This window comes from Salvia hispanica, chromosome 1, assembly GCF_029641045.1.
Source record: "Salvia hispanica isolate PSC_SH4W2 chromosome 1, Shi_PSC_v1, whole genome shotgun sequence".
NCBI classification, from domain to species: domain Eukaryota; kingdom Viridiplantae; phylum Streptophyta; class Magnoliopsida; order Lamiales; family Lamiaceae; genus Salvia; species Salvia hispanica.
The window spans coordinates 28406981-28433773 of NC_142692.1; the positions used below are offsets into that span (position 1 = coordinate 28406981).

General features: G+C 35.8%; 4 protein-coding genes across 7 annotated transcripts; 2 read left to right on the plus strand and 2 right to left on the minus strand.

The window, feature by feature from the left end:
• The first annotated feature begins 924 nt into the window (after positions 1–924).
• LOC125185320 (SKP1-like protein 21) lies at positions 925–6092 on the plus strand. 3 transcript variants are annotated; one of them, XM_089062616.1, is made up of 10 exons: positions 925–1222; positions 1384–2306; positions 2543–2763; positions 2886–3077; positions 3188–3298; positions 3459–3528; positions 3748–3884; positions 4034–4197; positions 5250–5383; positions 5605–6092. In XM_089062616.1, exons 3-10 carry the CDS (start codon positions 2608–2610, stop codon positions 5625–5627), a joined length of 987 nt encoding a protein of 328 aa, XP_088918742.1. In that variant the 5' UTR covers positions 925–1222; positions 1384–2306; positions 2543–2607; the 3' UTR covers positions 5628–6092. The 3 variants fall into 3 exon arrangements, with proteins under 3 accessions (XP_088918742.1, XP_088918741.1, XP_088918743.1); XM_089062615.1 differs by having other exon boundaries at positions 2215–2306; XM_089062617.1 differs by lacking the exon at positions 1384–2306.
• A 111-nt stretch (positions 6093–6203) lies between these two features.
• LOC125185319 (signal peptide peptidase-like 4) lies at positions 6204–11191 on the minus strand. The gene is made up of 14 exons (XM_048081841.2): positions 10863–11191; positions 9933–10091; positions 9678–9789; positions 9242–9361; positions 8916–9067; positions 8653–8835; positions 8287–8321; positions 7763–7925; positions 7461–7514; positions 7112–7204; positions 6884–7026; positions 6735–6805; positions 6564–6647; positions 6204–6459 (listed from the first exon to the last, which is right to left on the minus strand). Exons 1-14 carry the CDS (start codon positions 10998–11000, stop codon positions 6350–6352), a joined length of 1617 nt encoding a protein of 538 aa, XP_047937798.1. The 5' UTR covers positions 11001–11191; the 3' UTR covers positions 6204–6349.
• Positions 11192–11919: 728 nt separating this feature from the next.
• On the plus strand, positions 11920–14641 carry LOC125221759 (uncharacterized). Of its 2 annotated transcripts, none has more exons than XM_048123990.2 (8): positions 11920–12053; positions 12482–12550; positions 12837–12901; positions 13503–13546; positions 13719–13825; positions 13976–14025; positions 14150–14232; positions 14309–14641. In XM_048123990.2, exons 2-8 carry the CDS (start codon positions 12493–12495, stop codon positions 14421–14423), a joined length of 522 nt encoding a protein of 173 aa, XP_047979947.1. In that variant the 5' UTR covers positions 11920–12053; positions 12482–12492; the 3' UTR covers positions 14424–14641. The 2 variants fall into 2 exon arrangements, with proteins under 2 accessions (XP_047979947.1, XP_047979948.1); XM_048123991.2 differs by having other exon boundaries at positions 12045–12148.
• A 145-nt stretch (positions 14642–14786) lies between these two features.
• Positions 14787–20897, minus strand: LOC125221758 (U-box domain-containing protein 33-like). Its single transcript, XM_048123989.2, has 9 exons — positions 20431–20897; positions 19817–19938; positions 18750–18871; positions 18137–18241; positions 17522–17903; positions 17139–17276; positions 16260–16790; positions 15386–16141; positions 14787–15246 (listed from the first exon to the last, which is right to left on the minus strand). Exons 1-9 carry the CDS (start codon positions 20720–20722, stop codon positions 15064–15066), a joined length of 2631 nt encoding a protein of 876 aa, XP_047979946.1. The 5' UTR covers positions 20723–20897; the 3' UTR covers positions 14787–15063.
• Between the last annotated feature and the right edge of the window lie 5896 nt (positions 20898–26793).

Genomic DNA, 26793 nt, shown 5'->3' on the forward strand with positions numbered 1-26793 from the left:
ACTAACGAAACCTCACTTTAATTAGCTACCGAGGAATGAAAACAGCACTATAATACTACTAATACTAACTAAAACACCGTAATAAAGTACTCACTTTGTCCGCGACAAGAGTTCAATTTCTTTTCAACACGGAATGTAAAAAAGTTAAGAAAAATTGGTGAAAATAGTAAGCAGTATATGATTCTCACTTGTATTTATTAATTTTATATGAAATGTGAGTAAAATGAGTTAATGGAATGTATAGCCTATTACTCCCTCCGTCTCTGAAAATTTGTCACTTATTTTCATTTCCGTTTGTCCCTAAAACTTTGTCACATTTCACTTTTACCATTTTTGGTAGTGGACTCAGTGGACTCCATATTCCACTAACTCATTATCACTCACATTTTTATTATTAAAACTAATATACTACCTCCGTCCCCTAAATTTTGACACAGTTTACCATTTCGGTCCGTCCCTGAAAGTTTGACACATTTCACTTTTTACCATTTTTGATAGTGGACCCCATATTCCACTAACTCATTCCTACTCACATTTATTATAAAACTAATACTTTAAAAGTAGGACCCACATCCCACCAATTTTTTCAACACAGTTTTTATTACATTTCTTAAAATCCGTGCCGGGTCAAACCGTGTCAAAATTTGGGAAACGGAGGTAGTATATAAGTAGGACTCGCATACCACTAACTTTTTCAACTCACTTTCTATTATATTTCTTAAAACCCGTGCTGAGTCAAATGATGACAAATTATAGGGACGGAGTACCATATATAGTATAAATGAACTCAAACTTGTATTCGCGGTCGAACTAAAATGGAAAAATTGGACTCCGAGGGAGAAAGTAAGTACTAATAACGAAGTTATGACGGCATATATCAGCAATATGACCTAAGCATGTCCTGCATTTCAATTTTCACCTTAACACACATCTAATCACACACACACGCAGAGCGACAGATATACCATCTCTTAGCGGCTAATATCCATAGATTTCATTCACTCTGAAACAAGTAAACATCAGCCAAAACATTGTCCCGTTTACATCTATAACTCTATGTACATCTACGTTTTGTATGTAATTATTGATCAATCTCTTGCCCACCGCCATTTCCACAATTCAAAGCTTCGGTTAGCACCAACTGTTGTTTCTTTTTTTCACCGCTTCACAATTTTCAGGTGCGGGCATAAATTATCCCCTCCGTGTCTGCGTGAATAACGAGGCAAGTTCTCTTCTTGCTTTCTTTCATTTTCTCCTATTTACATTTTGCACGTTCGAATTTGATTGGGGGCAGCGGCTGTTATTTTTGTAGTTATCTTTTTCAAACATCAATTCTTTGTTACGGGTCATGGAATTGATTGTTTGTTATTGTTGTCGTTTCAGTGTTACTGATTAAGGGACGGAAAATTGCTGGGGGTTAGGAATTTGAATGGGATGGGATTGGGAATTAGGGCTTTCGCGGACCAGCATTTATCTCTTCATGATAGGCTCTATGTTATCTCTTAATGTTTTGGGAGTTTAAATTGTTTGGTGAGCCTAGAATTTCGTTTTAAGCTGTGCAGTTTGATAAATATGTAGTCTTGGTAGGGCAGTTATGCTCCCAGGGTTTTGTTAAATTTTGTAAGTTTTTTTGGGGGCTTTTGAAATTGAGATATTAGATAATATGAAGTGTACTTCAGCGTAATCATTGACTGTATCATCGTTTTCGCTCTGTGAGGAATGCTCCGTATCCAAGTTTGCATATTTGAGTTTCCGAAAATCAGAATTGTAGTAGTAATTTTTAATCCAAGTTTGGTTGGTGATCTCAGTACTTGGGATTTTGGTATATATGTACGTGTAGTAATTCAAGGAAAAATATTCCACATTCATTCCGTGGATGCCAACAATGAGAACTCACCAACTTTAAACCTATCACTTGGGAGATCACATTGTTTGAGATACCCACTTATCATAAACTGCTTACATATTGCATACCTCAGATTCTCACTTTAGATATGTTTAATTGGCTAATTTGGCTTATATAACGAGTTTGCACGAGTGAATAACAATTTCAATCCTGCATATTATTTCAACTTACACCAATAATTTTAGTATGCGACAATGTATTTTTCCAAAGCACTGGTTTGGCTTCCAAAATCGATACAGGAGTGATATTATCATTCTTTGTGGTTGTTGTAAGGACATTGTCATAACTCTTTCCAACCTTTCCCGCAGGTTTATAGCTCTGAAACTTATTATCTTGACTTCCTGTAGTTGCAATTTTGAGTGCAATGACATAAGTTGATAGTGAAATTATAAAACCGGAGGTATGCTTGTTATTTTTGCGCCCAAGACATCTCAGTTATCTTATGTGTGCATTTAATCTTATACCTTAACATATTTTACCCCACACTCTTTCCATATCATGTGCTATATGCTTTGTAATAGTTCTGCATATTCATACAACTTAATGACAGTGCCTGTTCATGGTCATAGTTATCGATTTATGTTGGCTCTCTAATTGATGCTGATTTATATTACTTGCACGGTGTGTGCATTACAGATGCTAAAGGCATATGTTTGGCTTCAAACTTCTGTTCTATCCAACAAGTAGAGCAAGAAGTTGCCATGTATTGCCCATTTATATGTCAAGAAATACATGCTGGCATGGGATCTTCCAAGAATTATCCCATCATCTCTCTTCCTTCACGTGTCAATCCTTCCATGCTGAGCTTGATACTTGATTACTGCCGATTCCATCAAGTACTAGGACGTTCCAACAAGGTTGTATTGGTGATCGGCGAACTTTGCTTTTTCATGTGACCTGATAACTTTTTAGTGAAGAACACACGTCATCTGATGATATGGAAAAATAAGTTCTTGGTTTTTGTTATACTTGAATGCAGGAGAGGAAGTCATTTGATGAGAAGTTTGTTCGAATGGATACTAAAAGGCTTTGTGAACTGACATCTGCTGTTGACAGCCTGCAGCTGAAGCCATTGGTTGATCTCACTAGTAGGGCTCTTGCACGGGTAATTGAAGGAAAGACTCCACAAGAGATCCGAGAGATATTTCATCTCCCTGATGATCTTACAGAGGTGTTCTATCGTTGCCAGCAGTGTACATGCTTAATTTCTTTTTCATTCTTGGGGAGAATCCTATTATTCTTATCTTCCTTTTCTTATATGTTCCATTCCTATTGATACAGGAGGAAAAGTTGGAACCTATCAAAAACACCATGGATGATCCTAGGATTCGGCTTTTGAATAGATTGTATGCTAGGAAGAGGAAAGAATTAAAAGAAAGAGAGAGATTGAAGGTGATCACGTTATTGTTCTTACAGTGTCATAATTCCACCTATATTACTTTAGGTTTCTATACCACAGTGAATAGAGATGTTCAGCGTCTATATACTGCTTGAAAGTGGTTATTCAGTATTCGATACTTGAGACTGAGACATTCTTTAATGTGTTCTTTAGAATGTTGAGACTGAAGAGGATCGCGGGGACGAGCGTTCAGTTGATGACTTATTATCATTTATTAATGGAGGTGGTGAAGATAATCATACATGAATCATTGAGAAAAAATAATATATTTAGACCTCTATTCTAGTGTATAATGTGAAGGTAATTAGGGTGTGATGTAAATACTAAATATTGTTCCTAGCATTTTTGTTTGCTTGTTGCGCCTCAAGTTATGATGAAATCAAATGAGCTCCCATCCCTTTTATCATTCTAGGGTGGGCATTTAATATGTATCTTTTTGCAGATTCTAAGGGGACTAGAACTTCTAAGAGTAAAAAGAAGAGCCGTAAAAGGAAAGATCTCAAGACTGCTTATTCAAACTGCACAAGTACTTCAAACAATACCTCTTCTTCAAATCATGATGTAGATGTGAACAAGAAGGTGGGAGCCCTTTTAATTTGCATAGCTTTGCATATGGTACATGGATTCATGCTGCTTATGTGACTCTTTCAGCCGTGACTGAGGGAAACGGCTGTAGGTATCAATACCTCATTTTTCTAACTTGTCTCAGCTGACTTTGTTATGTGCAGGAAACAAATGAGCTTCACTCTGAGTCTGGTAATCCTTCATTACATAACAAGCTTCTTAATGATGTTTGTAATGCAACTAAGTTGCTCGACCTTGAAGATGACGGATTAGCAGCTGAAGATGAGTTTGATGGGATTGATCCTGCACTAAAAGAAAAACTTGATAGGTACAATTATTGTCTTAAGTGCTTTTTATTGGTCACAGTGAACTCTACTCTAAAAGCTATGTGGTCACAATGTTAAAGAGTTGGAAGAATATAATGACGGGTGTTAAAGTATTTTGCATCATGCTTGGTCGCTCGTCTCTATCATGAATCAATATATCTGAGTGGTGCAGTTGCATGCGGCTGTTTATCTGTTTGCAATTTGCATATATTTAATTGTCGGACAAACATCTCATGCAAAGCTGGCCCATGCTTATAATCAAGAAATAACTTATCCAACTACTTAGTTATAGGCTCTATCAAGTAGAAAGAGAACTTGCCCCAATTCACTCCACCCATAATCTAATGCAAGATTGGTACTTTTTTTTGGAGTTATTTGAACCAAAGAGTGCACACATGTATGGGCATTAGGTTATCAAACTCCTTTAAACTCCTTATGAGACATGCTTTACTGTCCCAGTGTTCTTATTCACTTAACCTTTGTTATATGTTTATTATCTTGGCAACTTATGTTTCTGCTTTGATTCTATCAATTGTTTTAACTTAAAAGGCAAGTACTAGTATTTATCTGTCGCATCTTGAATTCATTCACCAACGTTTTCAATATTGCTGCCACAGACCTCTGTTTCATGAAAACTAGTAGCTTTTGTTAAAATGTCAATACTATAAATTCGACAACAGGTACAACTTCACATTTTTTATGTGTAGTACTTCTTAGTGGACTGCATTTTTATTGTCTCCCGGAAGATTTGGAATTCACTGAAAACTAACTTTTTATTGTCAAGTGTGGTAAATCAAACTTGCTCAATCTACTTGTGTCTTGGACTCTTGTGCAATCTTGGAAGTTTATATATTTTTTCACAGTAGATCAAATTGTTTTGATAGCCTTTTTGTACTTCTCATGATACTAATTCAAATGCTTCTTTCAAACACTTATTCTGTAGACTGCTGCAAATAATGAGTGGGGCAAATAGCTGGGAAATATAAATTAGCACGGCTGTATATTCTCCATGCTCGTATAACTGTTTTTTGTTTTGTAATGTCTGACTGATCAGGGAAGTAGAAGACTTCGCGAGAAGGTTAAATTCAGATTGGCCAGAAATAATGCAAGAAATTCTTTCTCGAGGTCAGGAGAGAAGACCTTTACCGTTAACAGTCAATGGGAATGGTTCCTTGAGGAGATATACAAGTAGGTCTCTTTCGTGTTACTAATGTCTTCCACGTCAACCAAAATATGGTCTTCTTTTTTGTCATTTATTTTAGTGATATGGAAATGTTGCTATTACGCCCTTGTAACAATGTAACTCAAAATTATAGGAGCTTTACATGCAGAAACATCAGCTGAAACTCTTTGCTTGGTGCATGATGCATGATGCATGATTGACAACTCACATTTGTTTCATTCCCCAGGCTCGGATCAGCGCCACAAATGATACCCCGGAAACACCTATGAACTTCAAACTGGACAATTTGACCAGAGAAGTTAATGGTTAGCACCCGACTGACAGGTTGGTTATGGCATGCAAGCTTCGACCAGAGCATACATATCAGAATGAGATTGGCATTCAATTTCACTGGGAATTTTTTGACATTGTTAGAGATTCAATTTTGACACTTGACCTCCACAGCAAACAATAAGGGAAAGAACACGCTTTCAAGATGCCGATACCAGCCAATTTTGCTCCTCTCATCGTCTTTTTTCTTCGTCTGTTCCCTTTCCTTTGCTTTCAAGTTGACGTATTGACTGTTGGTTGTTATAACTTTCTCACTTGTTGTACCAACCAATTTGGATTAGAGATCTTATTGCTGAAAGTCAACAGCCACGAGAGTTGAAGTGTTGTAAATATCAACAAGTTTGATGCTTTCTTCTATATTTAAAGTTGAATCCAGTTTGTATTCTTCGGTCAAATTTTGCAAAATTTTTCCGACTTCCATTTATTATGATTCTTAAAGACTCGTCTATCTTGACTATCTCTATATTGATGAATAAATGCATGGAATCATCGTCAAATTGCAAATAGCTCTTTCTTCAAGTTAGAAAACAGAATCATACAATCTGCAGCACTTCATTCTCAGTTTGGCTTCTAATATGTATCTACATAAACATATTCTCGGAGGAACTTCTTGGCGCCAGATGTTACATGGCATAGCTCAATTATTGTTCGTCTGATCGGAGACGAACATGGGAGCACGGCCTATCAGGCTCACCCCGGGACCACAGATGCTTAAGATCACCTCTCTTCTTCCCTAATGAGATCAATGTGCCTGAAACAGAAATACAGAAACAATCACCCAGCTTAAGCTCCTGACCGAATGCAGAACCAAAAAGGTCGATGCTTTTGTAGTCTAGGGTTCTTGTAGGTGCCTACCTAGCGTGAACGGCACAATGTAGAGCAGTGCAGGTTGGCCATGGCCATCCATCAAGTTGAGAGCCACATATGTTATCAGAAGCCCTGTGATGAATCAGAAAACATGTAAATCCCATCATGTGGAAGATGTTCATGAGAAAAACAATGATGTCGTGTGGAATCGAGCCGTACCTAAGCCATAAGCCAGCATTGCCCAGAGGAAATATCCAGCCTTCAGGCTTTTCTTGGACAGCCAATCATACCTGCAGATACGATAGAATATAACGATGCACGACTGCATGCAGCACGATAATAGGCATTGCTAGTGCGTAGATTCAAACCTTAGGGAAAAGGTGACGAGTAGTCCGGGCAAGATGATATCACCAAATCCAATTATGCTATATCCACCCCAAGGATCAAACATACGAGGGATTTTGAGAAGCATCGGAATGCCATCTTCCCCACTTCCATCACCACGAGCCACCTGCAAGATTAGGGAGCCAACATGTTCATATATGAAAATTTACTTGTCCAATCTCTAGGGACGAGGATGGGTGTGTCGTACTCACCACTATCATCACACTCTTATGGAACCACCACTTGGAGACAAACACCCAAAATATATCATACAGGAAGGCACAACCGAGGAGAACCGTTCCCACCTAGAAAGACGAAGATGCATTCAGGTGATGTCAAGAATATCCATTTCGAGAATTTAATACAAACTCAAGTGTCCTGTAATGTTACAGCAACAAACAATGGGGCTCGAGCTTAGATCGAGGCTTATTGTGTATAGCCAAAAGATCATGACAAGGAAATATTCTAAGTGAACTGCGAGCTTCTTCCCCCTATTGAATGCCTGTTTATTGAAGCTATCATGAAGCAGTAATCGAGTATAGCACAAGTATTAGCAATTACCTTCAGATTTGGAACTCGTATTATCTGGAGAACGGTAATTATCAATGCAATACCCTGTCACACAGAGAACAAAGTCAGTGTTCGTGCATCCAACCAGAATCCATACAATTATCAAAGACTGGTAAAAATTTTCAATTTTACTCCAACCAGTATCTAAATAGAGATCTATAGGTAACTACAGTGTGACCAAATCCAGATAGCGGAAGAGAGCAAATGTAAATCAGTATTTGTGGTAGAGTGGTGTTAGAAATGATGCAATTATGTCAATAATCACAAAGAAACAAGAAAGAGTTGATTCTTACGAGTATATCTTGACCAATCCAAGCATAGGAGGTTTTGCGGTATACAGCCCATAAGATTGCAAAGGCTACGCAGAATGGAGAAACACCAACAGTTAAATATGACACAGCCCCCACAAAAGGTACTTTGACGAAGGTCTCCGCAGCATGTTCAAACCATCTGAAACTATATAGAATTCGGCAAGTTAATGCTTTGACAGAAAATCATAACCATGGACTCGTTAAGTAAAAGATGTATGAACCTAGATGGAAGTAAAGCAAGAGGGGGGGGGGAGAGAGAGAAATAAATTATAGTGGCATATGGCACTCTAAAGAATGAATGTAGAAATGAGAACGATGAATGATAATAGAACAAATGTATCATAAACTCTTTGAGACCCAGTACATTTTTAGGCAATACTTTGCATAAATAAACTGAATTTGAAGATAAGTTTGATGGATATTTTTCCTTAACACCCCACGTCCTATTCTTCTATGAAAAAACAGGAAATACCGAGATATTGTAGTTTGAATAATAGGATAAATACCATGATAGTAGAGCCACCAGACATGTTTGCAAACCCTGCAGTACAAGACAAATGAATTCAGCATTGTCTAGAATCTTCAAGTGATCCAACTAGTCAATTGATTTACATATATAATAGTAGCGACAAATACAACTTAAAACATGATGAGTAGCCAAGTATGATACGATTCAAGCTCCAGAAACAATATGAATTCAAGCATAAGAAACAGAATGCAATCACTCTCACTCAAGCTATTTGGTAAAAGAAACTAAATCGTAAGACAAAAACGTAAATTGGATTAGACTGCCTTGTATAAATACAAAGAACATTTCCATCAACATAAAGCTAGCAGAAAAAAAGAAAGAAAAGCATGGTGTGCTATCATACCTCTACACCACCTATGCAAAAGACAACCACAAGAACCTCAATGAATGCTGACGACATCAACTTGTAGAGCATAATCAAGAAACATGAGGCGATCACAACGAACAAAACAGCTGAAGTTGTGTTGATGTCCACAACACCACTTGAGTGGCCGGTTTCATCAGTAAGGAATTCATCAGCACCGTCCTGCTAGGTTGCCATTACATGCATGTGAGATGACCTGATCTCCCCTGAGATTCATTTACTGGAGTATGAATATGTGTTACCTTTACAAGCTTGTCGTGTTCTATAGCTGCTTCTCTGGCACTCCACGCAGACCAATAAGATGCACATAAAATGGTACCGACAGCCATTAGCCATAAGAACACTTCAGCCACATCAACCTCCGGTCTTTGTGGCGAGTACATCTGAATGGATACTGGAAATAAGGACGAGCCCATCAATAACAATGCAAGGAAATGACATATAGGTAGGATGAGGAGCATGACTAAACTACGAGGATGTAGCGAATTTAGCACCAGAATGGCATAAATCTAAAAGGTGAAGAAGCCAGTTTGATCTTCAACTGATTTGAGGCACCTCACAAGCTTACCATGCGAACTGTTAGTCATACTTTCTTTCAAGCTTTGTCCAGCATCTTGTGGGAGCATGACAACAGGTATACCAACACGTACATCAGTTTCATTTGCTTCACAGACCATCTTGAATAGTTCTGAAAATCAAAAAGCCCGTTGAGGGGTGCCATATCAAACCAGTGATGATATCATGCTAAACAATTTGTTGTATCATGATAAAAACAGGGCCAATGATTACATCCATATGCATTGTTTTCAGTTGGACAATAGGTCCAACCCTAGTGATTCCTTTTGAAAATGTTTTGCAATAATAACTGACGAAAACTGCTACCAGAAGAGAGAATAACTCCAGATAGAAAGTCATGTGGTTAAAAGAAGCCTACTGGACAGCAATACTACAATATAAGCTTTTCTAGAAAGAAGTGAGACTAATGATGACGAGAGAGCATTTACCTTTTTCATTGTTTATGATAAGTAAAGCAGAAGCCCCAGCATCTTCAGCAACGTTTCCTTTGGTGACAAAGCTACAATGGCCACGGTGTACCAAGATAACCTCACCCGCAAGCTAAAGCACACAAAAAGAAGAAAGGTCAGAAGCAGTATGAATGTCGACTCTTCACAAAATCCAGTGAGAAGCTGTGACACTTTTACATTAGACTCATTTTTGGTGAAAGTAGAGTGAGAAATGAGAAGGGAGAGAGAAGAGACCTTATTCCTAGGTGTACTGCAACAATCAGGAGGGTCTGCAAGAGCAAGTTTAGTCTGGTTGGCACGCTTCTCTTTTGATTCCAAGGACTTCCCAAATCGCGCTCCAACACCCACAAACTCAGCCACTTCTTTGCCATCTACCCAAACTGGTACTTTAACCTAACAAAGAAAACGATAGAATTCAATGCACGTGAAATAGAAACCGAAACATGGCATGATATAAAAGTTCGCAAAGAGGAAGGATGGAGCTTGACATAAGAGGGGATTCCACACAACAAGGAACTGCACCAAGATGGATATGATACAAAGCATCAATGAATTATTTGTAATGTAACGAGTGAAAAAAATCCAGGATACAGGCACAGCCAAGGCACACTTATAGCACATATACAATCGGCTTAGAAATTCCATAATTACGCTTCTATGGTGAAGCTAGCAAAAGAAGAAATATATGCAAGTAAAATTTTACAAAGAAACAGTAAAGCAAGCAGGAACTCAAAATTAGTGCAATAAAACCAAAATCCCTTTCCTAATGATATTTCAAGCAGCCAAAAAAGGAGACGGTTATTCCAATTCAACGATAAGCCAATACAGCATAAAATCCATTGATATCTGACTTGTAATGCCAATTAATAGATCATACCCCTAAAGGTCAAAAAACAGTAATGACTTCAAAATAATCCTTTCAAATACACTTCACTAGAAAAGAGGATTTCTAGATACAGAAAACTAGGAAACTCTAACAAAACCCTATCCCCAAAAAAACCTTAGATAACACGAAACAGTCAACCCAAATCAACCTGTGAATAAACAGCAAACCACAAATAACTATGTTCAACATATAGGAAAAACTGAAATTACAGAAGTGTGAATGAAAGCAGAATATCTAACTTGAAAATAAGGTATAAAGAAAAAAGATAAGAATTTTACAAGCACGAAATTGTTTTCACAACCGGGCCTCTTCGGGGCAGTATCGTCATGGTGAACTATATCACCTGCGCAAACCACGGAGCTGCAAAGCAAAGCTGCAAAGAGAGAACTGTAGAGACCACCGTTCCTCAACTCCATCACAAACTTGAAGAAATAGTAATTTATTGAAGATCAAAGAAAAAGGGTTGGTCAATTATCAAAGTCCCCCTTGCCAATTCAACTTGAGGGAACATTAAAACTTATCAGATACACAGATAGATGTACGACGAAGGATGCAAGAGAAAGGAAATGAGACTTGTTTGGCTTTCCCCTTTTCGTTTAATTTTACTTTTTACACAAACAACCCATGTTTTAGCCGTTCAACTGAGCTTGGCCCGCCTAACCATGTGCTCATTGAATTTTAGTACAAGTCGGTGCAAAATTGTTTTAGTGTATTGTTAAAATTTATTCAATTTATAATTTTTTATCTCGACCGTGATGACACTGAGGTGTGATGTTTAACTACCTATCAACATTCATGTTAATGTTATTAAGTTAATTATAAAATAAAGTTCATATTCTAACTCATCATCTAAAAATTGTAACATCCATGTGTTCGTAGTATTATGAGTTGGAGGCTGGGAGCTTTGGTTTGAAGAAACAAAACATGAAAATAAGTATTTCATAAATCGAGATTAATTTTATCAATAAAAATGGATTCATGTGTTTCAACAAATTTAATTGGAAACAATGTTTGTTATACGAGAAACTTTGTTATAGAGAAACATAATTTAATTTAGTTGCATTGGAACAACTAAAATTATCTAATACAAAACTAAATTCTTCAATAGTAAAATACATTTAAAAATCATTAAAATTGGTAAACGAATATTTGTTGGGGATAAAAAAAGGCGTTATACGAAACCTGAAACCGGCTAGGTCGGTCATCTACATCCGTACCGATGAGCTGGGATCCGATGCGGCATTTTCACATATGTTGCTTCGACGCCATTGGTTGCTTTCAACATATTATCGTGATTTTTTCTTTTTTCCCAATATTGTGAAGGCCCAATATTTTGTAGGCCCATTAAGCACTCTAGTCGATTCTATATTTCGAATCTGGTGTTTCTCTTCTTTTCAATTCCCATTCAATTTCGATACTGCGTAAAAACGACGCCGGCGATCCTCAGCTATTCTTTATCTCTTTCTCGGGTTATTTTTCTTCTCTTGTTTTTCAGAAATTTTAGTTTTTTTTTGCTCTGTCGAATTTCATGGGTGCAAGGAATATTCTCTTAGTTTCTGCAGTGGTATGATATTTAAAATTATGGTATCAGCTGAATTGGATATTTTGATTTTCATTTAGAGTTTTGGTGTTTTTGCAACTAAGCTTTGTCTTTAATTAGCATTCAATTGAAGTTTATTTTCCACATTGAAGTTTATCTACACCTGCAACTTCAATATGTGGAAGATGATGTGTTCAGTGGAATGATTTTTATGAGATTTTAATGTAATATTGTTGATTGAATTAAGTTGTACCTAGCTTTAGAATATGTTGGGTTGAGTATTAGTAACTAATTGTATATAAGGGTGGTGGCTTTGTTTTCGATTTTGCTGATTAATTCTAGTCGTTCGCTTCGCAGGTTGAAGGATTATGTTCTTCTCGAGGTTTTGTAAGCTAGGAGTTCATGCTATCGGGAACTTGGAAAAATGTATTCTTTCTTGACCTTCAGTTTATGTGATTTTCTCATTGTACTGAAAATCAATGTACCCTCTTAGGCATGTTTCTCAATGTCCTTGACTCGCAGTTCCAAACTCTTTCTCCATCCATTAATTTGATTGAAGTTGTTTGCATGGAGCTGTGAATATCTATATATATGAAGGTCTTGTAGATTGTCCAGTGAGAAGTAAAACTCAAAATGACATTGCTTGCAAATTTGACCTTGAACCTCTTTTGCTTTGATGAGGTTCTGTTGATTGTTTTTTGTTGTTTTGCAGCTGCTACTCTAACAGTGAGGACTTCATACGCCCCCAAGGCTCATAATCAGTATTTAGGCTCAGTGGTTCGTACATTTTACCTTTTCCATAAGCTTGAGCTTCTCTTTTTGCCACTTTTTGCCACCTATAAGTCAGATGCCTATATATGCATATGATTAGTGACGGCTACAATCAAGTTAATGGACTTATGCATATCTTTGAAGTTTGAATTAGTAAACTCTGAAGGTCGTGATGAAATATGCAGCCTCTTAAGTGGAAAGGAACTTGTAGCTTCACGAGGCCTTGCTCTTTTTTTCTGTTAATGGTTTTACTTAAATCAATAAATTATGTTAAAACCCACAGCCACAGGCCTAGAATCACTGACAAGGAGTTGCATTTAAATTGAGCGATGGAAGGAAGGGGTGGCTATAGTTTTGTGGTTTGTGCATTTAAGATCATATCATGAAACAATTTTTCTGAAAAGACAGAAACTCATTGTTCAACTCTAGAATATTTAGGATCAAAGTAGAGAACAAAATTTGTCAAGAATTTTTAATGAATTAAATACAACAGACTTCAACTGAGAAAGCATGACATGTTTCCTTTTCATTTTGCTATCTGGGATTTACTATTGATCTGTCCATGTTATTAACTCTAATGCATACCCTCTTTCTATCTATGTTTCAGAGAAACAAATTTTTTTGCAGTACAGCACCTCAAGACAAGGAAACGTAAGTCTTACAAACCTAATATCATTCACCGCTTTTTTCATCTCCTTCAAATGGCTAAGCTGAGCCCCTCTGTGGTTCTCTAATGTAAAAGTCTTATTAGTTGAGCAGCCATGTGATGTTTGAAGGGTGTTAATTTTAATGTAACCTCATGCTCTTTATTTTGAGTTTACAGAATAAATGTAATATTTTGCGACAAAGATGGAGAAGAGACGCATATAAAGGTCCCAGTTGGGATGTCGATGCTAGAAGCTGCACACGAGAATGACATAGAACTTGAAGGTAACCTTTGTATATTTGTTTTACAGCTAAGTCATTGTTAAAAAGACACTAGTGAGAACTCCAAAAGAGTTAACTTCTTCGTTTGTTTTAGCATTCTCATAAGCTAAATTAACTGAACTATCTATATCATGTGAATTCAATTCATCACAGGGGCATGTGAAGGATCTCTTGCATGTTCCACCTGTCATGTAATCGTGATGGTGAGATTATCAACCTACTTTCGTCTTTCATTATGATCACCAGTCCACTTCATCTTCCTGGTGAAATATTGTGATGCCCATGGAACAATCAAAATTTTCTAACTCTATTATTCTGATTTGGCAGGACGTGGACCAATATAACAAATTATCTGAGCCAACCGATGAGGAAAATGACATGTTAGATCTGGCATTTGGCCTGTCAGAAACGTAAATCTCTTGACTGGCATCAATCAGTGATATTTGGTCCATGTATCCATTTTTAATCCAATTATTTTTCCCACAGATCTCGTCTAGGTTGTCAAATCATTGCCAAACCCGAACTTGACGGACTGCGTTTAGCCATACCTGCAGCTACACGGAACTTTGCTGTTGATGGATTTAAGCCAAAACCTCATTAGATCATATTCTTGCATATAGAAGATGGAAATAAGTCCCTTCGGTGGCTGGTGAACTGTTTCCGAGTGGTTGATGTTTCGCCGCCTTTCTTTATGGTTGTATCTCCGGAGAAGGCTAGGCTTCTGAGTAACTAGTGGTGTAATGAGCGTTATGTCACAGTAAACGAGATAATTCATTTTTGAAGGAGAGCACAGCTTCATTGCTTGCGTTCTTAAGTTCATTGTAATAGTATTAAAATTACCTATTTATTGCTCTCAAAAGTCGAGAGATTAGGTACTAACCAAAATTTTGGGGTTCCTGTATCGAAACGAGGTGTCGAGATTTGCGATTGCAATTTCAAGAGTAATTTGCGATCACACAGCATATAATGATCTATATGTATAAAAAATTGTATAGGATCTTGAAGAATCAAGAGCTTAAACAAAATTTGAGTTTTAAACTTTATCTAAAGAGCTAAACATTTATACTACGAAGTGAAAAGCTTTTCCACTGCCTGCTTCTGCGTCAAAGTATGGCGGTGCAGGAAAAACACGATACAAAGAGGAGACAAGTTTTACAACAAAATGTGTGTAATAAGCCTATAGAGTGACATTTACATAGTACTACTTATATTTTAAAGGAGATGACAAGGCTTTGGCAGCTTCACCGTCGGTGCAGCCAGTCTTGTATTGCAGAACGGAGAGTGTGGTTAGGCACCATATCGGAGTGTGGAAGCTTTAGGTCAGTCATAGGTGATGTATCATGCCCATTCTCCAGCCATCCTTTCAATGCTTCCGATTCATACGTATACCCATCGGCTGCAACAACAGGATCTTGCATTATTTCCTGCACACAATGATGGTGAAGTTAGGACAATAATGCATAGATTTATAGCCAGTTGTGGTAGGAAAAAGACATGTGGTTGATTTCAAGATTCTTGCCAATATCTATGATCGATACTGTGTAAAAGCATGTGTAAACAGACCTGGAAGATGGGGCATATGAAGTATGCCGGAATGTGGCTTTGCTCTTCAGAACCAAAGCGGAGGGAAGCCCCACAGAATCTTTTCATCGGTTCGAGCACCCTCCACACCTCAGAAGCAAGATCTGGTCGACGGCCACGGTTATTGTAGGCGCAACTGAGAGCGAGATGGGCTAACTGTTTTGCTTGCACGAATGGCCAGTCGCCAGCTGTTGGGTCGAGTAGATCTTTCAACTTACCATTATCCAATGCATATCGGACTTCCCTGGTTATACCCAGTGCAGGTCTTCCTGTTAACAACCGCAATAATATAATTCCAAAGGAATACACGTCGGACTTTGAAGTGAGCTCTCCTGTTGTGAGGAATTCTGGATCCATGTACCCAAGCGTCCCTTTCGGGTCAGTCTTCCAACATCGCGTCGAATGTACTGATAATTCATCATGAGGGAGATTGCGGCATATTCCAAAATCACTAAGCTTGGATACGAAGTTGGCATCAAGAAGTACATTAGCAGGCTTCAGATCACCATGGACAATTCCCTCAGGGTGGAAAGAGTGCAAAAAGATTAGCGCAGAGCAGAGCTCTGCCGCTATACGGATTCTAGTTTTCCACGACAATGGCGGTGTATTGTTTTTGCAAGCTAGACGGTCTTCAAGGCTTCCATGCGATTGATACTCATAAACGAGTGCCCAAGCTTCCGGGCAGGCTCCTACCAAGGTGATTATGTTTGGATGCCTCAACGTACTCAGGATATTTACCTGAAACAAGAAGTGTTAAATTAAAATAGTATATTCGTTCACCATATATTAGTTGAGGAGATACTGGGGCGAGGGGGATGTCGGGACCCTTGTATGAACGAGCAGCGCACTAACTTACCTCCTGTTGAAATTCCAAAGGTCCTTGCGAGCTATCTGGATGCAACATTTTTATAGCCACTTGAGTATGTCGAAGGTTCCCTCGATATATACTTCCATAACCCCCTTCACCAATCTTCAAGGTTTGACTAAAGCGAGCTGTTGCCTCTTCAATTTCGAAGAAAGAGAATTCAGAAAAGAACTGAGATACAGATGAACTTGACGCTTCCTCGGTTTGTCTTTTCCTCAGATCCTCTGCCACCTTGAGGATGTCATCTCTCTGAACCTGTAATTCATCTCTTTCTTTTTTGTACTTTTGCAAAAGTTCAACAGCAGCATACATTTTTTGTTCCAGCGTCTCCACCATCTTATCGGAATCAGTAATTTGACGCTCTAGGAAAAGCTTCTGTTCCTCAGCCACTCTGAGTGCTTCCGTGACCTTACCGAGTTGCCATTTCATATTCTCAGCTTCTTCTCTGGCACTTGCAAGTAATTCTTCAATTTCTCTTCTGTGTCTTTGCTCCTCAGCAAGCATTGCGTTAGATTCTTTGGCCTATAATGTAAAGTCAATATGTATTAGCTATCTCTCAAGTCATTCCTGATGAAGGCTTTGCTTAAAAGATTAGCAACCAGAAGTTAGAGAGCCAAGACTAGAACTGCATGAGCATTATTAGTTTCAATATTTTATGCAATTCTTTTCAAAAATTTAACAGCTCCAACGAACTGATAGAAAAGTTTGTACTAACAAGCAAAAATAGCACTAACTTTTAAAAAATACTATGGCTATGAGACAGAACAAGTGCAATTTAAAATCTATATAAGTAACACAATACATGTCTGTGTATGAAATTGATCCTTATTGTATGAGGAAGAAAATAAGAAAGCCGTGCTAACGACTTACTCGGCGAAAAGCATCAATGGCTTCTTTTTCAGCTTTTTTACGCTTGACTGATTCCTCATAAGCTTCTTTCCGAGAATTTTGTGCTTCCACTGCAAATTGCTCAAGCCTAGTATAAAATTCATCATCCATACTGCTATCCTGTTGAAGATCATCAACTAGTCAGAAAAACATTTAAACAGCTTCTGCTGAGAAGTGTCTGCAAGTTCAACACATTTTGGTTGACGTATATCTACAATTAACTTATTGCATAAAATTTTCAGGAATTTTATAGATTTCATGGAATAGCAATGTATATTGTGTTCAGATTATTATTGGGCATGTAGAGTTAGTTGCCAATGCTGCTTATATAAGACAACTGTTTTATGCTTAAGTAATATACTTACCCTGGATGCCACTGAGGACGAATGATAGTTCTGAGAGCTTGAAACGTGGTCTGCAGCTGAATTGTCAATTATTTCACCAGACGAACCAGAAGAAAAGCGTGAACCTACTGAAGGAGTTCTCCTTGTTTGGTTGTCCCGGTCAGAGTTACCTTCTTGATTCAAACTGCTACAAGGAGAACCTCTTCCGGGGCTGCTAAAATGCATGCCATTATTTTCAGACGTGAACCTCCTATGACTTATTGCTGATCTTTGAAGCTCCATTCGACCCCTTTCCCCTTCAGCAAGTGAACGCGATCTCCAGGTCTGCACAACTTCAGAATTTGGACTTGCTTGAACTGGTGGAGAGTATTCCTCTATGTTAACACCATCTAATTTACTTTCCCTTGATAAAAATGAATCATAGAACTGGTCAGCATAGAGTGGAAACTGTATGAGACTATTCACTGTTTTAAAAAAAAAATATTACAGAACAAATCACAACAAGAATGAACTTGATTCTCAACCACAAATGATCATATTTATGCACTCTATCTAGTTCAAAAGTTAAACACATGGTTTCTATACTAGGAGGCAGGAATTGCAAGATCCTCAAATAATTCGACACTAAATCCATACCTTGTATAAATGCGGTTTCCTTTGCATATGAACCAAATTTGGCAGAAAGTAGGTGCCTCCAAGCGCACATGGATTGCTTTCTTAGACTTTGGCTCCTTCATTTTTCTGAAAAGTATACATAATAAATCACGACTCAAAAAATAAAGTCATGATAGAAAGTTAAGAAATTATGAAGCCAAGGGAAGGTACATCACTAGCTGCCATAATCTTCCAAATGATGAGGCAGACTAGCAAATGGTAAATATTCACTATTCAAATGATTAGGAATGGAATATGCAGACTTAGCTGACTAGCAAAAATGATTAGGAAGATACATAAAAGCTTTCACCCCCAACTCCATTTGGCTAGAAGATTTGCCATATACTAATAAACTATGCAGAGACATGTACAAGATAGTAAATTATAATCTTAATGGGTACATGATCTACATTGTTCAAGAAATTCCTGATTGTTGTATTGTATGGTGAAAATTGTTACAATCTCTCAATTTTGTCCCACATCGACTTGGGGAAGATCCCATCTAATCTATAAAATTGTAGACAACCCTTACCCCTAATGAGGCCTTTTAAGGTGGTGAGTGGCCCATTTCAAATAAAAACATTTCGCAATATACCTTGAGTAAGATTTATCAGCTGCTGCTCCCATGACAAGCCATTTTATGTCACGTTCGTGTATGAGCTGGACTATGCCTTTCTCAATAGAGTCCAGTTCTTTGCATAGTTTCTCAGCTTTCACCTAAATAAGCAAAAGAAATCAGAACCAAGCAGAAGCATGTGGATGGAATTCTCTCCAGATGAATGTGAAACAAAAGACAAAATTTCAATAAGTATATGAATATAGTAAGAGCACAAAACAGTCTGTGTCTATCATAGGCTACATTTGGTGCAACGTTGAACATCACATGCTCAAATCATCAGTTGTCCTTTTAGTTATATTTTCAGGTTGCAAAGACATATAAGAGCACTCCCAATGGGTCGGCGTTAAATCCGGCGAAAAATCGCCGATTATCGCCGGATTATCGCCGGGCGTTGGAGTGAATTCGGCGATAATTCGGCGATAAAACTCCCTTATTATCGCCAACTCCCTTATTATCGCCGATTTATCGCCGAATCATCGCCGCCCACTGTGGGCGCGATTCGGCGATAAATCGGCGATAATTTTTTTTTTTTTTTAAATCTTTGTTTTTTAAATCTTTGTTTTTATGGTTTTTATTTATAGTTTTTTTTAAATCTTTTTTTTAAATCTTTGTTTTTTATGATTTTTATTTGTATTTTTTTTAAATCTTTGTTTTTTTAAATCTTTTGTTTTTTATGGTTTTTATTTGTAGTTTTTTTTTTCTCGTTGTATTATATTTTCCAATGATTAATACAACGATGAATTGTTCATTATAAATCTATTTATTAAAAACATTTGTAGGGAAAATTAAACAATATTAAAAATGATGATGTAAAAATGAAATGTTGAGTTAGGGAGAAATAAGGGAGAAATAAGGGAGAAACCATTGGAGCAGTTGGCTAAAAACTGGGGATAAATTTTAGTGCTGATGTGGCACTGATGTGGCAAGAGTTAGGGAGAAATAAGGGAGTTTTTAGCCGGACCATTGGGAGTGCTCTAAATGGAATACCTAAATTAGAATTTAGGAAAAAACAACGTTAAGAAAACAAAGGGAACAATTCATACCCCTGATTGCTCACAAATCTGGATATACTTGTCAATAATCTTAAGCATCTCTTGTCTCTCATTTTCATGATACGCGTTTACTTGATTTTCTTCCAGCCTACTAATTGCAACCTTAGTACCCACTGCAACCATTAAGAAAGCAAGATAAGTCTGGCATTATATACTTTATATCTTTCCAAAACAAACAAAACAAAAACCAAAACAATGGCAGGAAGGCAGTAGAATAGGATGATAAGTTCAAACTACAATTAGATCTGTTTGATCGTTAAGGAATCATAACTATCATAATGCTACATATTAAGGACTTACAAATTTATTCATGGAAGAAAAAACTATAATAAAAACAGGAAGAGAAAAAATTCAACATAGAGATTAACACTGATTTCCCCAGGAGAAAATAAGAACAGCCCCAATATTCCCATTCTCACTAACACCAAACCACTACAAATTTCACCAACTGCATTCACAAAAGATAATATACTGATCAATCCAATCAATAATTCCAAAACAACTAAACTCTGAAGCTATCCTGCAACAAACAGCTGATTAACAGAAACCACACGCACAAACACAGAGAGAAAGGAATTAATCAACAATTGAATTTGAATACTAACACAATGGTATTTTCTGAGCAGGTTGATGAATGTGAAGAACACAAATCTTCATCCCTCTAGAATTATGCAAAGCCCAAATCAGCGTTGCCTCACTCCCCTTCACATCTTTCCCCAAAGCCACGTACATAGTCTCCTCCCTGTGAGCCGGAGACGGCGCGGTTCTGGGCTCCAATTCCTCCACAATTTCCCGCTCGCGACTCATATTTCCTCTGCTCCTCGAACTAAAACGCGCCAAATTGATGTCCGGGAAGCGGATTCTGTTAACAGCCCCCGGAATTTCCACCAGAGCCATCACAAAAGCTCAAGTAAATCCATCCAAAAAGTGTGCATTTTATATTGATGATGAAATGACTGAACAAAAATGGACGTTGGATTTTAGCTTGCAGAAATGGCGGTTGCATAAAGGGGTTACTTGTCTGGAATCATTTGACATATGCGAAAAAATAATGGAAAAAAAATTGAAGATGTAATATGAATAAAACAAATTTAGATTTTTCGTTATTGAAAGTGTTGGGAAATTAGGAAGCTTGGGTTGACTGAGACTTGAGAGAAGTCACCTCAACTTATTATTATTGCTGCAAGCTTGCAACACATGATAATATCTTGACAACTTACATACTACTCCTCCTAGTCTCCTACCATAATATGGTTTAATTAATAATTTTATATTCTTTGTATGTTAATTGTAAAAGTTGCTACTACTTTTTTACCTTCTACTAGCAATTTCAGCTTAAAGATTACACGTTTGATTTTTTAATTTGAAAAAATAATTTTTACTTTTTTTCAATTACCACAATGCGCTTAGCAATCAAGTTGTCATGCCTTAGTATATGTATCTTCAGTCGATTTAGGTTACAGTATGACATATTACTCCTAATTAAAGTCATTAAACTATAGATATTCATTGTTATCATTGTAAAAATAAAAGATAGTAGTACTAATTAATTAAGTAAATCAAGAGGATGAAAAACACTCAATTAAAAGAAGATAAAGAAAATCAGTATTCCTAGAATTCTATTATTGTATTGCCATCGAATATTGAGTTACTGTTAAATTCTTCAAATTATTGTCCCACATCTGCTTGGTGATAATCCTAACTTCTCTATATAAGTGTGGATAACCCTCCCCCTTATGAGGCCTTTTAAGGGGTGAGTGGCTCATTTCTAATATGGAATCAGAGCAGGGCCCAAGTCGATGATGGTTTATCTCTTTATCTCTTCTCTTGCCTACCCACATGATGGAAGTCTGATGTGTCATTCCGGCCCACACGTGAGGGGGCGTGTTAAATTCTCCAAATCATTGTCCCACATCGGCTTGGTGATGATCCTAGCTTCTCTACTATATAAGTGTGGGGGGCGTGTTAAATTCTCCAAATCATTGTCCCACATCGGCTTGGTGATGATCCTAGCTTCTCTATATAAGTGTGGATAACCCTCCCCTTATGAGGCCTTTTAAGGGGTGAGTGACTCATTTCTAATATGGTATCAGAGCAGGGCCCAAGTAGATGATGGTTTATCTCTTTATCTCTTCTCTTGCCTACCCACGTGATGGAAGTCCGATGTGTCATTCCGGCCCACACGTGAGGGGGCGTGTTAAATTCTCCAAATTATTGTCCCATATTAACTTGGTGATGATCCTAGCTTCTCTATATAAGTGTGGACTCATTTCTAATAGTTACCATGAAACTCTTAGGCTTGACTTGCCCTGACCATATTCTATTAAATTTTTTGGTCATGAATGCGTATATTTTGCCAGTGCCAACAATTAACAATTCCCTTAGTTTCACGGTACATAGATATTATATTTTTCATTTTAATTTAGGCAAAACACATTCTTAGGTCCTTATACTTTAATCAAAATGTTCATTAGGTCCTCGTACAATTTTTTGGTTTTAATAGGTCCTTATACCTTTCTCATAAATTTCATCACATCCTCGTATAATTTTTTCGTTTTAGTAAGTCCTTATACTTTGATTATAACTTTTATTAGGTCCTTATACAATTTTTTATTTTAAAATATCTTTTACTTTTATCTTTATAGACTATGCTAAGTTAAATAATGGAATATTAAAAAGTTCATTAAGTTTAATTAAATTTAGATTATTATCCAAGATAAATGTAAAAAAGTCCCTAAAATAAAAGATTGTACAAGGACCTAATGAAAGTAATGATAAAAGTATAAGGACCTACTAAAACGAAAAATTGTACGAGGACTTGATAAAAATATTGTGAAAAGTATAAGGACTTATTGAAACGAAAAAATTGTACAAGGTCCTAATGAACATTTTGACTAAAGTATAAGGACCTAAGAATGTGTTTTGCCTTTAATTTATCACATAAAAGCTTAATATGTAAAATTATATTTTCTTCCTCCGTTTGATATAAAACAATATTTTCCTAAAATCTTGTATCTCGAGTGTGATGCTACATCGGGACGGGAAGCAATACATAATTTTTTAATTAGTTATGAATCAAGAGAACTAATGCGAATCTTAAAGCAAATAATTAAGTGAGAAATAACAAAAAAAAAAAGTTATTTTATTCCAGTAGATATTTTAATTATACAGTAGTAGTTGTGATACTACTTTCGAATACGATGGATATTATTCTAGATTATCTCTTGATAGAACATACAGCCGCAAACTGATTTGATGCTAAACGAATATTCCTGCAAGTCAAACGAGCGGAAGACTTCGTCGTCGGTGGAGATGTGCAGTCGTAGGAGTACCCAATAATTTCTTCAAATCACATTACCCAGAATAGAGTAATTACCAAACTAAATTTAAATGCATAACCAATACAAAATTTAATGGTCAATAACTTACATGTGACGACAGAATTTTTAAAAAAAATTAATAGTACTACTAATAATTTGTTGAGGGTTTATATTGGACAATGAAGTATGTTACTTATTTTTTTACGTATAATATTGCAAATTTAATGTTATAATACTATAAATTCAACCCCAACCTAATTCATTCAAAAGTTTATGTGCTTATTACTTATGCAGTTGATTTTTTTTAGGGTATCTTGTCAATTGTCATACTCCATCTCCTCAAAATTCTTAAAAATCATTAAGTCATAAACTTAATTTTCACGATTGGACCACTTTTCAACACTCAATTGTTGTATAAGATAGACAAAAATGAGCATTTTACACGAACTTTCTTATCTTAGTTTTTCTATGGGGCCAATTTCTTAGGATTTCCATTTATCGTGAGTGGATTATAACTATAATTAATCTGAAAATGTAGAGTTTAAATCTATTAGGTCTAGCAATTTATATATTTGAGATAACATATGTTGTGATTAAATGTCTCAAGTATTATGTCGTCAATGAATATATTGAGATTTATAATTGTATAAGAGCAACTCCAAGGGAAGAAGGTAAATGAAAAGGGTATATCATGCTTATACCTTCTCAAAAAATGCAATATATCTTTCTAAAAAGCAATCAACTCCAAGGATAAAAGGTATATAGAAAGGTATATCATTTAAAAAAAGTAAAATAATAGTACAAGATGCATTAAAAAACATAAAGTGTAATACCTTCTCAAATACCTACCCCCTTGGAGAATGATTTTTTATGAAATGAAGGTAAATATGGTGGTTATATGATTTTACCTCTCCATTGATGGAGAGGTAAAGATACCTCTTCAAAATGAGAAAAGGTATAATACCTTTTCAAATACCTCTCCCCTTGGAGAATGATTTTCATGAATAAAAGGTAAATATGGTAGTTATATGACTATACCCCTTCATTTACCTCTCCCCTTGGAGATGCTCTAAGAGCATCTCCAAGGGAGAAAGGTAAATTGAAAATGTATATTTCTCATTTACCTTCTCAAAAAAGTAGTTATACCTTCTTAAAAAGTACTGTACTCCAAGGAAAGAAGGTAAATTAAAAAGGCAAATAAAAATAACTAACATTTTACTCTTTCTACCAAGAAGAGGTAAAGATACCTTCTCAAAATGAAAGAAGGTATAATACCTCCCCATATACCCTTTTCATTGGATCATGAATTTTTTTGAAAAAAAAGGTAAATATGATAGTTATTTCTCTTTACCTTTCCATTTACCCTTTCCCTTGGATATGCTCTAAGTCACTCTCCATCAAATACTAGAGGCACTGGCCGAAGGGAATGCATGTTCCCACTAGATCACTAAAGAATAATGTATTATCTCAAAGAAATTTTATACTACTCCCTCCGTCCCATAAAAGTTAAGACAAAACTTTGGGCACAGAGGTTAAGAATTTATATTAAATAAATAAGAGAGATGAAAAAAGTAGGAAAGATAAGAGAGAGTAAAGTAAATGATGGAATAAAAAAAAAAGAGTGATTAGATGTTTTGTCTTTTGTTAAAAAAGAAAATGACTCAACTTTGTTGGGACGGACTAAAAAGAAATACAACTCAACTTTTTTGGGACGAAGGAAGTACTATTTATTAACTATTTAATATATAAAAAATGTATATCCATCTACTATTAAAAATTTTTGACCTTTTGATAGATATAATTCTTAATAAAAAAATAGTAAAATATATAAAAAAAAAAAAGTAAAATAGTATAAAAAAATTATTATATGGCATAAATAGGAGAGAGGGTCAGAAAAAAAAAAGTAGGAGATATAGTGAAAAAGTTGTTGTTGTCAATATTATAAAAATAGAAAGAGATTCATTTCTACATATAGGGCAAAAAAAATAAAAATAAAATACCCCATCCATCCTCCATTCTTAGTCTATTTTGTGTTTGACACGAGTTTTAAGAAATGTAAAAAAAAGTGAATTGAAAAAGTTAATGGAACGTGAGTCTCATTTTTATACGTTAGTTATGTAATAAAATCTGAATGATATGAGTTAGTTGAATATGAGATCTACTTACCATTTATAGTAAAAAATGAAAGTAGACAATAAATAGGAGATGGACGGACGAAAATGAAACAAATGAAAAAAATGAGTATATAGAGAGTAGATTACTTGTTGTGGATGAAGGTACTGGAATTTTGCACTCACAATTTTAATTAAAAAGCCAATAATTTTTATAGACGATCAACTGAAAAATAATTTATGACTGTAGACAAAGATAGGAGGAGTATAATTTTGCACATACTATTTTTATTCAAAAGCCAATCAATTAGATAACGTGAGTGTAATAATTTAGTGGGATATAGAGTCAATTGTCTATAATAAAAAGAATTAAAGTGAGATTTTAAATTATAGAAGTCTCAAAACAGTAAATTAAATTGTGTAATTATTGTTCAAATATAACTAACAAAATACAGAATGGAGTAATTATGTAGGGTTCAAATATCACTCCTCCAGCCTCAGTTCAGACATTTCATTACTTTTGCCGACAACCATTAAATGATGTCATAATGAAGTCTAATTTAACTGATCAAATTAGAAGATATTTCAATATATATGCATTTCTGGAGGTAAAATATTTAATTTGATTTTTAAAATATTTAAATTAATTTTAAAAATATTTAATTTGATAAGCATAGACAATCATATTACCAAATGTCCAAATGTCGAGTCTCTGACACCTCTGTCACGTTTTATAATTTCTACATTAAAATAACGATAAAGCATATTTTTATGTAATTAAGAAAACTACTTATAAACACATAATTTACACTTTTAAAATACACTCCACTTATTTATTAATTATTTTTACTGTCTCAACTAAAATTAAGTGGGGCAAATAAATGCATCTAAAAGAGCAAAAGATTAAAGTTTAGTGCACAATTTATCTTCAATCTGAGGATAATTTTCTTCATACCCTAAAATCATTTTATAAAATATTTACAAAGCAATTATTATATCTCTAGTTTTGTGTCATAGATACGTATCGCGTTTAGCTTTTGTACGACTAGGAAAATAAATTGAAAATAGATCTTAATAAAGTTAAAATGTTTAATTATAAAAACTTAAAAACAGAATACCTATTAAGGTTTGTGTTAAAATGACCCCTCTTAAAATGACACTATGACACCACTTATACAACAATATTATAAACGCCACACAACACTATTCAATACGCTAGACAACCATCTATAGATTGCTATATAGTGTGTTGGATATTGCTGGACAAGAAAAATTGCTGTATAAAGAGCAACAAATTGTTGGCCGAGTTTTTCAATGGTATGATACTATTTTAAGGAGTGGTGACACCCTAACATGTCCATACCTATCAATTTAAGACCCGTAAGACAAAAATATTACTAGTCCATTTGCAATATCAAATTTAGCAAGATACTAACTGATATACTCCATACTCCCGAGTCCTGTCATTCAATTTTAAATAAAAGCCACTCCTGTCATACAATCGTGGTATAGTCAAAAGTAAAATTGGGTTTTAAAT